At 34.7% G+C, this 14416-nt stretch overlaps 1 protein-coding gene across 1 annotated transcript; it reads left to right on the top strand.

Annotated features, from left to right (window-relative positions):
- On the top strand, positions 1 to 13482 carry LOC129942241 (AP-2 complex subunit sigma). The gene is made up of 3 exons (XM_056051097.1): positions 1 to 155; positions 211 to 360; positions 12483 to 13482. The coding sequence occupies exons 1-3, from the start codon at positions 153 to 155 to the stop codon at positions 12756 to 12758; spliced, it is 429 nt and encodes a 142-aa protein (XP_055907072.1). The 5' UTR covers positions 1 to 152; the 3' UTR covers positions 12759 to 13482.
- The last annotated feature ends 934 nt before the right edge of the window (positions 13483 to 14416 follow it).

The raw sequence follows: 14416 nt of genomic DNA on the forward strand, positions 1-14416 counted from the left end.
AAAAATCTCGATGACACTTTGACAGTTTTTTGATGTACACTATTTTGTAATTTAATTCCTTTGCAATAGAAATTGGTGCACAGTCTCAAATCTGGTGATTACGAATTTTCCAATAAAAATCAAATAACCACAGTCAAAAAACATCAAATAAAATGGTTAATCAATCGAATATACTTCAATCTAAATGTTTATTCATAAATTTCTTCATAGATTCGTTTTATTTTAATCCAAAATCGAGCTGGAAAAACCCGCCTTGCCAAATGGTACATGAACTTTGACGATGACGAAAAACAAAAATTAATTGAAGAAGTCCATGCAGTGGTCACAGTTCGAGATGCAAAACACACCAATTTCGTTGAGGTATTTTTGGTTTTGTTCGTTCTCCTTTTTAATCAAAAGTGATAATGAATGAATTGATATTTTAAGCTTTATTTTTATTATCGCTTGCGTTGGAGAATTTTATGTGAGTTGTTGGCAATGGCACCAAGATTTTTAGTGGGGCGTATTCTTCTTAGAAGAGGAAAAAAAATTCCTTCACCTATCGTAGGTCGATAAAAAAAAGTGCTCGGAAGGTCGTCGTAGTACGTAGAGGGTTGATGAACTCCGACATTCCGTTCGCCGTCCATATCTAGCTGAGAAAATACCAAATTTTGATTCTGATTGGGGTTGATTTTTAGTATGTGGGCTATCAGTGAGTTGGCACATAATGAGCTGGGTACCAATTGGATTTTTAGAAGTGTTCTTTGATAATTTTTCCCATTCTTAGCTTCGATTTTAGGTCAACTTTTATTGATAAAGTAAATTCGAACTATTTCTCACGTTATCTAAATATACTGATGCCATAAAGACAAACAAATGAATGTGTTTTCAAATTGCAAAATATTAATCTTTGATGTATGTTTGATGATCAAACAAAGGTACAAAAAGATGTGCTTTAATATGAATATCCATCGGAATCCTGTGCATCTTCCTTGAAATAAGATTAAAACAAAGCTTTTGGTCACAATATAAAAGCATTAATATCATTATCTTATTTAGTTTAATTGAACTTCTTTGTAATAAACATTCAACTTTAAGGTTATTTTAGTTGAAATAAAAAATAAAATAGATAAATTAGGTGGCGCAACATGAAGAACCAGGGTGACTTACAACTGTCAACCATTCCTGTGTGCGAGTAATGTTGTCAGAGATAAAAGGGACCTACAGTTTATATGCCGAATCCGAACGGCTAATTTGAGAAAGCACTTTTTTATGACAAGAATTACTCTTGGAGGATTTGCCAATTCCTCGCAAGAGGCAGTACCCGTGATAAAAGTTAGGTGGCACAGGCAGGGAATGAAGCCCTTGCATGACAGTCCAACGCACTAACCATCACGCTACAAGTACTAGCGTTGAAATAGCCAGCTTTATTCCTCCCCCTCAATTGTTTAATCGTAATAATCGCACTTCTAAAAATGCTCATCAGTATACCCTTTAAGGCAACTTCAGCCGTACTGTTAAGTACAGAGATTCGTTCTTTACCTTACCTTACCTTGTCTCTCCCTCTCGTGTTCAAAAATTGTGGTTGTCGTAATCAATTTAATCTTTCTTAACTGACTTCACCTTTTTTATATGGAAAACCAATTTACAAATTCTCAATGAGTTACTCATTTAAGAAACTAGTGCATCTTGAAGAAGCACGTTCGCTGTATACTTTTTTCTCTAACTAATCGTGTCATGAGATCTTGTACAAATCACTCAAAGACAAAAATTATATATTGTTTTGTATTCATTATTGTTCAATTACAAATTATTAGTTCAATTAAAAAAGTAGTTTCACTCAACATGACTTATTATTTATTAAGATTCTCTAAGGCCTACAACGTTAAACCTGAGACACTTTTTTATTGTTGTAGCTTCGTTTGTCTTACCAAAATCCAGCAGAAGAATCCATCCTTTATTAAACCCTCATCACATTGTTATGGTACAACTTATCACTTTCGTTCGCAAAAATGGCAAGATGGTAAACTTTGGAGTAAGACTTTCAATCAAAACATTATAGAGGAGTGTTTGATATAATGATTTGGCATGAATTGTATCTTTGTCGTTGTTATAAACTTCTTCAATTGTAAAAATATTTTCATTCCAAAAAAAGAATTTTTTTGTATGTTCAATTCTCTCGTGCCACAGTAAAAGTTCTTTGACTCTTGCCATAAAACGTTTTAGAATCGAGGTGTTTATAAATGATATGTAGAGCTGCGTCGATAGCCCTCTCATTGAGGGTCCCGTTCGGACACAGCCCTTCTGAACCGAAGGAGCTCTGCTCCGCCTTGTGCCATGACGACCCGATTGTACAGGAGTCGCCTATCCACGGTTCGTCGTCTTACGTTGTAGATTAGCGGAAATGTCAATCTATCCTGTATCAGAGCGCATCTATCTAAAAAGAGGAATGCCTCTGGGGGAATGAAGCCGCTCAAGCGTGCACTCTCAAAATACTCGTCGTTCGGATAGAACGCCCCGAAAATTAAATTGTTGGTCGAAGACATAGCTCTTGCAATGTGACCTCGAACGAGTTTTATCACGAGACATCGTTAGAATAGTAATGCACATAAGAAGACTCGGCTGTTCGAAGTAAGCCGGTACAGCGTCGTAAACACTGCCGCTCGAACACCCGAAACTTCTCCATCTGGAAAGGGGCAACGTTGAACAACACAGGACAACCATAAACGATCATCGGCCGTATGAGGGCCATGTAGTAAATTACCTTCAATCTGGGGTCAAGCCGACTGCTGTAAAACAGTCGTTTCGTCAGAGCGAAGGCTCCTCTGGCCCTGGTCAGAGCAGCATTTATATGTCTGTCGAAATATAAATACTGATCTAACCAAATACCGAGGTACTTTCTACACTTTTGCTCGCTAATGGCTGCCCGTGAAGATCAACGATGACCATCTTGCGCCAATTCTTGCACGTACCCCTAGTGGCCCTAGCCAACGGAGTCCGAAACAGAATTGTCTCTGACTTCTGGACATTTATTTTCAGTTTCCAGTCGTCGCATTATCGCTGAATCTTGTCGAAATCACTCTGCAAGAGAATTCTAATAACCTTAACCTTTTGGGCCGTTCTGTACGCAATTAGATCGTCGGCGTACGCAATTGCCTTTGTAAGACTACCTTTCAGATCGCTGGTGTAAATGCTGAAGAGAATCGGCGAATTCACCGCTCCCTGTTGAAGACCATTTTTAATTGAGAATGTTGTGGTAGAAGTTACATTGCCACTTTTGACAACAAACTTTCTACCGTTAAGCATATCATAAAGTATATACAACAATGGCTTGCTTATGCCAAGCCTTCTCAGTTTTAGGTAAAGACCCTCTAACCATACGGTGTTAAAGGCCTTTTCCAAATCAACCAGAACAGCACCTGTGCATTGTTGTTTTGATTTATTCCATTGGAGATCAGAAACGAGTTTAGACGCAGCATGAATTGTGTCATGACCCGCCTTGAACCCGAACTGTTTATCCGGAATTATTTTGTTATCCGCAGCCCACTTAGTCAGAGCCCTATTAATGATTTTTGTCGAAAACTTTGCTGATGCTCGGAAGAAGACTTATCGACTGAAGAATTGACGGGTTGGAGTTGTCCTTTCCCTTTTTCGGGAGAGGATGAACCACAGCAGTCTTCCAATGCACTGGATAATATGCATTATTCAGTGCATTTTTGAAGAGTTTGGTGTAAATTTCAATTGCCTCCATCGGTAAATGTCTTAGTACAACGTTGGATATACCATCGACACCTGCTGATTTTTTGTTTTTTATTGAGTTGAAGATGAGCTGAAGCTCAACCTTCGTCACTAACAAGGGACTTGGTCCCGTTTGCTCGGCGATTATGGCATTTGACAGGGAATCGTCATTGAACCGCATGAAACCGCGGTTTTCAGATCGGCATTGTGTGACATCATTTCGAAGGTAAAAGTGATTAAGTAGGGTTCTGTTTTCCAGGTCGTGGTTGGGGCGAATGCTAACCTTCACCTTGTACACTTGTTGGAGAGCAGCTCCCACTGCCTCCACGTTTTCCTTCGAATCTCCAATTATGTAAAAGTCATCGTCAAAGATGGCTTCTTCTGGATCTATTTGCGCTGTCCTGAGTACGTCTTTGTTCTCTTCGGTTCTTTGGAGTTTCAGACTCGGAAGAGGGAACCGAAGCTTTATCAGTGACTAGTCCGTCGCCTGAGCGACAAAGAAATGTTTAAATTGAATTAATCGGGTCTACGTTCTCAAAGTGTTATGATAGCCACATGTCCTTTTTATAGAACTAAAACAGGCTACTAAATTTTTGATCGATTTGGTAAAATTTGAAAGCCCACACACTCGAATAGTGTTTAGTTACTTGCTCATGGGTGAAGATCAATGATTCATCATCTGTTGTCTCGTTTTTTTCAAAGTTTTCTAGTTTGCCAATCACTAATTTTGAAGTTACTATGTTACATTCCTTTTTTTATTAAAAGCTTCCATTCTTTCTCTCACAACAACTGATTAACGAACATTTCAAGGAGCGGGGGGCTTCCAGTACTTAAATTTGCTAACGAAAATTAAACAGTGCTGTATAATTGGATTTTCACATCAATCTTGGAAAATTCACTTTTGTCTTAAAAACCTACTACAAAAGTTGTATAAAATCACGTCACAACAATAAACAATTTTTATTTACATATATATAAAAACAAAACTTTTTAAAAATCAAAAATTAATTCTTACTTGAAACCGTTAACGATTCTATTAAAGATTCCCACTCTCACCGTTGCTTGAATACTATTAGATCTTGACATTCACAGCAAGCTAGAAACCGCGACAAATTAGATCAAGTCCAACCTTCAGCTTGCCTATGTATACCTGGACACTTTACTCTACCTAACACCTTCTGATATATTTAGCAAACAAATAGCTTTAAGCTCTGCTATTCGCCTCAAATCTTTGTCGCAGTGGACTAATAACAACATTGACCACTCCGTAATTCTTAGGTATTTAGAATCAATTCCAAAGAACATAGACTACGCCATCCCCCAACTGCAATTCGACAGAAACTTCCAGATTTCTATCTTCCAGATCTTTCTGGGAGGATAGGGCATTCCTGGAAGATCGGTCAATCCATTTTTATACAGATGGGGTTCAAAAACAAAAGAAGGGTTGGTGAAGGTGTGTACTCTGAACGACTGAAATTGGCGATAAAAGAAGTCTTGTTCTAGCTTAAAGAAAACGTGATATTAACATCTGATATCCGTATTTTCTCAGATAGTCAGGCTGCTATCAAATCTCTGGACTTTATCTCTTCAAACTCTATAACAGTCCATAACTGTCGATCATCTCTAATGGAGATGGCACAACAGTTTAACATTCACCTTTGCTGGGTGCCGGGCCATAGAGACATACCAGGTAACTGTAAGGCAGATGAACTCGCAGCCCATCCTACCACGTTTGGCAAACATGTAAACTATTGCTAATGCAAGACGCTATGAAGAAGGCAAATACCAAGTGGAACAACATCTGGCCAACACTAGATTTAAAACGTTCAAGGTGCTTGCTATCTCTAAGCAGATCGCATATAAGCTCGATAATAGGTGTCATAACCGTACACTGGCGTTTTCTCAAATGGCTTTTGCAGAAGGTGTATGGACGAGGAAGAGGAGGAAACAATTCTTCATCTTCTCTGTATATGCCCTGCTCTGGCTCGAAAACGCAAGAATTTCCTAGGAGAATTCTTCTATAACGATCTAAACGATCTAAATCATATCGGAATAATCAGCCACTCACGTTTCGTAAGGGACTCAGGCTGGTTCCATTGAGCTTAGGAGGAAGCCTCAAGATGTGGTATCACAATGGGCCATTAAACTGGCCTAAGTGTGTCCGATTCCATCATGGACAGCCACTTAAACCTAACCTAACCTTGACATATCTTGAAGATCAAAAGCTTCTTCAATTAAAATAAACACAGGAGTTCCCCAGTGTTCCGTTTTGTTTTCGACACTCTTCCTTATTTTTATAAATGATCTTTTGGCTGAAAGTTCTAACGTACTTAACTTTCGCTGATGACAGTACTCTTAGCTTTTCATGTTCGTTTAAATACTCATCCTTTTCCTTCGGATGTGGACTATCAACGGCAGCGTATATAAACCTCATCAAATTTTGACCTTGAGAGCAATGTGGAACAAAATATCGTGTAGAATTTAATGCTTCGAAAACTGAATGCTGTCCACTGTCTCAAAAGAGTAACCCTATCCCAATGCTACTATTCATCGGTGGTACTTGCATCAAGGAGACTTAACAGCTTTTAATTCTAGGTATGTGCATCACAAAACACTTGTTGTGGAGTGGTCACACATTCGACATTGCTAAAAATGCTGCTAAGTGTTGGGCTTCACACGATGCAAAAAGTTGATCTGGATATAATTACAAAGCTTTTATTCATCCAAAACTCAAGTTTAATTCTCATTTTCGGGTTGATGCTCAAATAACGTAAAAATTTAACAAAAAAGCGAGAAAAAAACGAGCAATAAGAATAAGCTCTTGAAGTTATTCTAAAATGCAATTCAATCTACTATGCACTTTTTTTTTAAATTTAGTAGAAAATCAGATAAGAATTGAGTTGATATAAAAGTTCAACTAAAGCTTTTTCTTAAAAAACTAATACCATAAACCACTTTTTGTGCTTTTTAAAAGAAATACCCTTTCTTAATTTTAATCAAATCAAATTTCATATAAAAGAAATATATGGAAATAAGTATAATAATAGTAAACGTAAATTTTAAATTAAATATAACCTTTGAAAATTCTTCAACCCATCTTCCGATTCAATTTCGAACATGTTCGCAGATTAATTTAAGAGTGCCCATAAACATTTTTTTTTCTACAAGCACCTCAGTTTCCATTTCTCCTAACACAAGAATAAAATCATCTTACATCAATACATTTTTCGATTTCAAAGGCCTCTAAACGTGACAATATCTTAAAGCTAAATGAATGCTGCAGTCCTAGTTCTGATGGAATACCATCATTTATGTTGAAAAAATGTATTTCTTATGTTCCTATCCATTGTTTTTTCTTTTCAACAAGTTTCTAAAATGTTCTCGGTTACCAGATCTTTGAAATATTCATACATAACGCTCTATAAAAAAGACTATTTCTAAATTGCTTTAATCTACAATTACGAATTTGTTACAATTCTCCACTTTTTGTTTGGATACATTCGAAAAACGCTCTCAAGTCGAATGCATCTTTACAGACTTTAGCAAGACATTTGACAAATTAAGTCATAAAATTCTACTTAATAGTGTATGCAAAATTGGACTTAACTTATGTGGATTTCGTCATATCTTATGGATATGACAATTTAAAGTTAATTCTGGTGTACCTTAAGCGAGTCACCTTTCTCCATTTCTGTTTATTTTATTTATCAATAATTTGTCTCCTGCTTTAAATAATTCTGTATCGCTAATCTATGCAGATGACGTTAACATTTTCCGAAATATTAACTCCATCAAGGGAAGCAATTTCGTAATTTTTAAAACGATTATCATTAACGATATCGCCAATAATTTGATTTACGTAACTTTGTTACTATAGTCTCGTCTATCGTTTTCAGTATAAGATAACTGAAAGGCCTTTTTCTTTCGAGCAGAGTAGAGTAGAAATCTGAGCAGAGTATGTTCAGAGCTCTCTGATTTAATTATGAAACAACTTAAGCACTAAACTGTCATGATCTCAAATGTAGTCTATTTGAAGGCGTTAAAAAGGTTCTTTAATCAAATTAATTCATAAAACAGTCATAGAGTTGGTCCATTTGACTCCTGAAATAAAAATTGATTCATAAAACTGCTATATGCAATTAGTTTTTTCTAAATTATCTTTCCTTCTACTAAAGCGACTAGCCTCTTCCGTCATTTTTATTGTTTTGACGATGTTTTTTTTTAATATCCCTGCTTTCAAATATCAAATTATTTGTGTTCAGCATTTTCCTCCGTTTACTCTGTTATTTTATTCTGAGCTCCGAGAGCGCGTTCTGAACATTTTCAGAGCTAAAAAAGAAACACGAATTTGAAGTTCTGAGCGATCAGAGCTCAAAAAGAAACACATTTTTTTGACAGTTCGAGCTCTGCTCTGAACTTAAAAAGGAAAAACGCTCGAAATGTCAAAATGAACTCAACGAAAGGTAATGCTTGTTCGATAACTTGAAAATGTTATTAAACTTGGTTTTTGTCTATGAGAAGTTGCAAAAAGGACGATGTTATTTATGTCTGATAATATTAAAATTATAAAGGGCTTTTTTGAAAAAGCTTTGAACAAAACTATAATGATTTAGATTATTTTACAAGTGAGAAAGAAAAAACATAAATGCTTAAATATACATAGGTTAGAAGAGATATTGCCTCCATAACCATTTTAATTTTGTTTTCTCAGTTTTTAATTTCACTTTGTAACAAAGCTCAATTACGCCGAATTATTTTTATTTCGATTTGCTTAGAGTATTTGGAAATCAATGACAGACGATACCTATTAAATTAAAAAAATATTTTTTTTTTCAAATATTTTAGTAACGGTGAACTTTAGCAATTTTATTTATTTATTAAATTTAAAAAAAAATAATAAAGACTTGTCTTATTTCATTATTAATATATTATTCTATAGATTAAAAAAAATAATAAAGATATTCGAAGTAGAAGAGAAACTACGGGCTTTTTAGTTTCGGTCCGAGAGACCGTGCGCGGGTATACGTGTTATTTTTTTTTTTGTCGCGGGCTTAGAAAGGTTAAGCTATCTAGCGCAAGCTATCGTTTTGGCGACATCACTTTGACGATTGTCGTCTTACGTGAAGTGAGACTATCGTCAAAATGCTATTTAACGATAAAATAATAAAAATAGTTTGATTTTAAATACTGACAAATGTAAAAAATATGTTTACACGCAAAAGTAATATAAACGTTTGAATAAAGGATCCAGTTTTTGTGACCTTGGTGTTGTTCTAGCCTTTAACGTTTACTGATCACTATAAGTGTATTGTAAAAAATATAACAGAACACTTCGTTTCGCCAATAGGTTTTCTCGAGAGTTCCATGATCCATATTTTATTTAAACTCTGTAGAAAATTAAAAACGATTCCCACCTCACTTGAAAATTTATCTGGGCGAATACTTAGAACTTTTTCAAAACAAACACTTACGTTTCGTACGAATTGCCAAATAGTTTAAAGAGCAGGGATTTATCTGGTATTAGCCAGTTAACCCCCTCTCCCCTCAAAAAATTCAGTCTTAACATTCCATACTTTCTGGAATGTTCATCAGTTTACGCTTAAGACAAATTTCGAAAGTACTGTCAAGTACAGAGATTCTTTTTTAACCGCACGTCAGGCATGTGGATTCCTTTACCCAAATCTGTTATTCCCTCTCATTTTGATACTCAAAACATAAAGACCAATGTGCCAATGTGCGGTATCTTCTCTTAAGTTCTTCCCTATTTTCTTAAGTTCGCACTGTGTTTAAACTTTAAACATGTTAAGGGTAGTTATAACCCCTTCAGTAAGTCTTAAGGGCGTAATGTATCATTTGTAAACGACTTCAACCCAATTCAACCTCCAAATAATAAAATTATTAACAATACCCGTGTTTTTTTGGCATTCTATAAATACTAAAGTAGAAAATTCCCAAGAAAACGCATCGGCAGTAGAAAGATTTTTGTATTTAAAAATTGGTACAACTGAAAGAAGACCTGTCAGAATAACAATTTAAAAAAATTCAAAAGTTAAAATTAACTTGAGCAAAAAAAAACTAATAAAATAGACAATTTTCAAGAAGAAATGGTAGAAGATTCTATAAAAAAATATTCATTTATCAATTGCAATAACAACCAATTTGACATAAAATAAAAACTTCAAGAAGGGGGTTTGTTCGTAGACTATTACATTACCATGTGATTTTGAAGCGAGCTTGAAGCGAGCCTCAATTGTTTATATACCTGAATCGATTTTAAATGAGCTTGATTCGACTCGATTTCGGTCGGGGATCGGAGTTGAGTCAAGTTTTGTTTTAATCAAATTTAGTAAAAAAATTGCTCATGTAAAGGGTGATTTTTTTGAGGTTAGAATTTTCATGCATTAGTATTTGACAGATCACGCGGGATTTCAGACATGGTGTCAAAGAGAAAGATGCTCAGTATGCTTTGACATTTCATCATGAATAGACTTACTAACGAGCAACGCTTGCAAATCAATGAATTTTATTACCAAAATCAGTGTTCGGTTCGAAATGTGTTTCGCGCTTTACGTCCGATTTATGGTCTACATAATCGACCAAGTGAGCAAACAATTAATGCGATTGTGACCAAGTTTCGTACTCAGTTTACTTTATTGGACATTAAACCAACCACACGAAAGCGTACAGTGCGTACAGAAGAGAATATTGCTTCTGTTTCTGAGAGTGTTGCTGAAGACCGTGAAATGTTGATTCGTCGCCGTTCGCAACAATTGGGTTTGTGTTATTCGACCACATGGAAGATTTTACGCAAAGATCTTGGTGTAAAACCGTATAAAATACAGCTCGTGCAAGAACTGAAGCCGAACGATCTGCTACAACGTCGAATTTTCAGTGAATGGGCCCTAGAAAAGTTGGCAGAAAATCCGCTTTTTTATCGACAAATTTTGTTCAGCGATGAGGCTCATTTCTGGTTGAATGGCTACGTAAATAAGCAAAATTGCCGCATTTGGAGTGAAGAGCAACCAGAAGCCGTTCAAGAACTGCCCATGCATCCCGAAAAATGCACTGTTTGGTGTGGTTTGTACGCTGGTGGAATCATTGGACCGTATTTTTTCAAAGATGCTGTTGGACGCAACGTTACGGTGAATGGCGATCGCTATCGTTAATTGCTAACAAACTTTTTGTTGCCAAAAATGGAAGAACTGAACTTGGTTGACATGTGGTTTCAACAAGATGGCGCTACATGCCACACAGCTCGCGATTCTATGGCCATTTTGAGGGAAAACTTCGGAGAACAATTCATCTCAAGGAATGGACCGGTAAGTTGGCCACCAAGATCATGCGATTTGACGCCTTTAGACTATTTTTTGTGGGGCTACGTCAAGTCTAAAGTCTACACAAATAAGCCAGCAACTATTCCAGCTTTGGAAGACAACATTTCCGAAGAAATTCGGGCTATTCCGGCCGAAATGCTCGAAAAAGTTACCCAAAATTGAACTTTCCGAATGGACCACCTAAGACGCAGCCGCGGTCAACATTTAAATGAAATTATCTTCAAAAAGTAAATGTCATGGACCAATCTAACGTTTTAAATAAAGAGTCGATGAGATTTTGCAAATTTTATGCGTTTTTTTTTAAGTTCTCAAGCTCTTAAAAAATCACCGTTTAGTAGGTAGCATATTCTTATATGGTTCTTCATTGTTTAACATGAATAAAACTATCTCACTTGCACTTCATAAGAAACAACAAAACACCATTTGCATCTTAGAAAGTTCTGTCAAACTTAATCATTTTTAAATCTTCTTGTGCGGTGCAAACACCAAAAAGATTTATTTAATTTAAACTGAGATACACCTTTGATGGAAACATAGCAAAACTTAACTATCTTTTCTATTCTTGCGAAATAAGCCCAGTTAGTCCATTTTCACTAACAAAACTAAATAATATCAACAGTAATAGATTGATTTTCTTCCCCAATGGAAAACTCATGATTCCAAATACACAACTACTCAACGAACACTGCTATCGATATACGAATGCAATATCAATCGTACCAACATTTGAGATCGAAATCACATAAGGTCCATCCGAGACTCGTATAAATGTCAAAAACCCATCCGTAGTAAAGGCCCAACTATAATAAGCATAAGCAAACATAAGGTTATGTCAAAAACCCAACGAAAATTAACATAAGTTTGTGAAATTACTGGATAGCCATAATGCAATTTTGCTCACGTATCTACATGTCAGATTTTACTTATGCGGCGAGCGACTTGCTAAGTTTGCTTAAGTTAACGAAACTGAGAAAAATTGAACGACATGGAGCTAGACTCCATTATGTTCGTATTGAGATTCTTTGTATTCGCACGTTTACTTATGCGCGCATATTCTAACTTATGCCTAGTATAGTTGGGCCTTAAGATTCGACTTTAACTTTTATCGTTAGTATTCATACAGCGGATATTGTTTTTGTTATTCGTGTAAAATCCTACTATACTATTGATAGATTTTCAAACAAAACACGGGTAATAATTTTTGGCGGCAAACGACCCACTCCGGTGTCAGTCTTATCAATAACCAACAAGCAACCTCAAGGCTTTTAATTTTGTTTGTATTTCCTATTCATGAAACTTATAAAACCTTTGTCATAAAAGAAATTATCTTTAAATAAATTATCTTTAAAAAATTCAAATAGAAATACAATTTTTTTAAGTTATATGATTTTTAAACTAGCCATAACAATTTTGTATCAACTTTCATTTCAGTTCCGGAATTTCAAAATCGTCTACCGGAGGTACGCAGGTCTCTACTTCTGCATATGCGTTGATGTCAACGACAACAATCTCTGTTACTTAGAAGCCATACACAATTTCGTCGAAGTCTTAAATGAATACTTCCACAACGTATGTGAGTTGGATTTAGTATTTAATTTCTACAAAGTCTACACCGTCGTAGACGAGATGTTCTTGGCTGGCGAAATCCGAGAGACATCTCAAACGAAAGTTCTCAAACAATTGCTCACGCTGAATTCCTTAGAATAAAACAAAAACACACAACAAACCCAAAAAAACACAAAATATTATGATACAACTATTCCCCTTTTCCTAATGAAATTGTTATAAAAAAAAAAAAACAAAATTTGGATATTATAGTTTTTAGCCTAAAAGGTAAATTAATCATGCATTGGCTTCATTCATTTGGTCCAAATATATTTAAATTTTATTTTATCACTGATTGCTGAAAGTAACTTGCGAACAATTAGACACAGAAAACGAATAAAAATGATTTTAAAATTTAGCGCAAATCAAGGCAATTTTCGGTGTATTATTATAATTATATAAATTTATACTCTTAAACAAAAAATAATGAAAAAAACATAAACAAATATTAAGGAATCTATTGTAATCTATTGTACATTCTTTGTTATTATTGTATTCCTGTACCTTATCTCAACAAGTGAAACAACTTAGTTTAATATAATAATATACACAACAATTAAGTATAAAATAATTTAAAAAATCGTGTTTCATTGCATTTATAGTAAAGAAAGACAACAAAATACAACAAAAATATAAAGAAAGCATGGCGATTAATTAAAAATAAGTCTCATTTAAACAAAAAAAATATGCTTGTGATGTATAAACAAATAAATTAATATCAAAAATGCCATCAAACAATAAGTATTTAGTGTATGTGATCACACTCAAATGAAGAAATCGTTATAAATAAATTAATTGCATTCCAAAGTATTACAAAAAACTGAGATTTTTGGTGTTTTAAGACTTATTTTCAAAAAAAACCCGTTGTGAATTGAATGGATGCGGATTAACTTTTTGACATATTTGGTATGGTAGAAACGTCAAAATTGAAAGGCAACGAAAGTAGAAATAAAAGATATTTGTCAAAATAATGCACAGACTTAAACATCCGAAAAGTCTTCGTGTAATAATGCGTGCGAAGACACTATGTACTTTATAAATTCTCTAGTATTTTGATAATTATAGAAAGGTGAACAAGTTTTAACAATTTTACTATAATTTAAGTTTTTCAAACTTAAAATAAACACATAAAAGTGTGACGTCACCTTAATTAAGAAAATCTTAATTCCTCACCGCACAACTTAGTAAAAAACAACAACATCTGTCAAAAGAAATAAATACTGCGCACCGAATTGTTGTTGGACTTTCATTTTTAATGGAGCTAATGTCAAAATTACAAATAAAACAATACAAAAAATAATACTTATTTCGGAGTGATAAGGAACCCTTTTAAACAAAACAATGAATTGTACAGACAATAAATAAATTACAAAGTAGTAAAGTTCAGTTTTCAGTTGAATGACAAAAAACGTGATCAATTGCCATTTTGACATATGTAAGTCCACTTCACTCGATATTTATTGAGATTTTTCCTTACTATCTTTCCAGCCTACTTTCCAATAAAGTTGCCTTAATTGAAAAGAAATTTTTTGGCAGCTAGCCAATCATATACTTGACACTTGCCTTACTTTCAAGTCCTTTATGTCGGCTGAACCTGCCCATTGAAATCCTTGGGAATTACAAATTCGGTTCATATTCAGTTTAAAATTTTTGTCAAACGGCATTAACTTTATTTTTTCAAAACTGTCATAAAAAGTGGTTTAAAATTTAAAACCTAATTCAACACAATTGTCCTGACTCTCACTGATGAAGCATAGTCG

The sequence above is a fragment of the Eupeodes corollae genome, chromosome 1 (assembly GCF_945859685.1).
Source record: "Eupeodes corollae chromosome 1, idEupCoro1.1, whole genome shotgun sequence".
NCBI lineage: Eukaryota > Metazoa > Arthropoda > Insecta > Diptera > Syrphidae > Eupeodes > Eupeodes corollae.

Bases quoted from the DNA above. Each gene is read 5' to 3' on its own strand.
- LOC129942241 (XM_056051097.1), top strand. The intron at 361-12,482 runs GTATTTTTGGTT...CTTTCATTTCAG, and splicing joins AACACACCAATTTCGTTGAG to TTCCGGAATTTCAAAATCGT.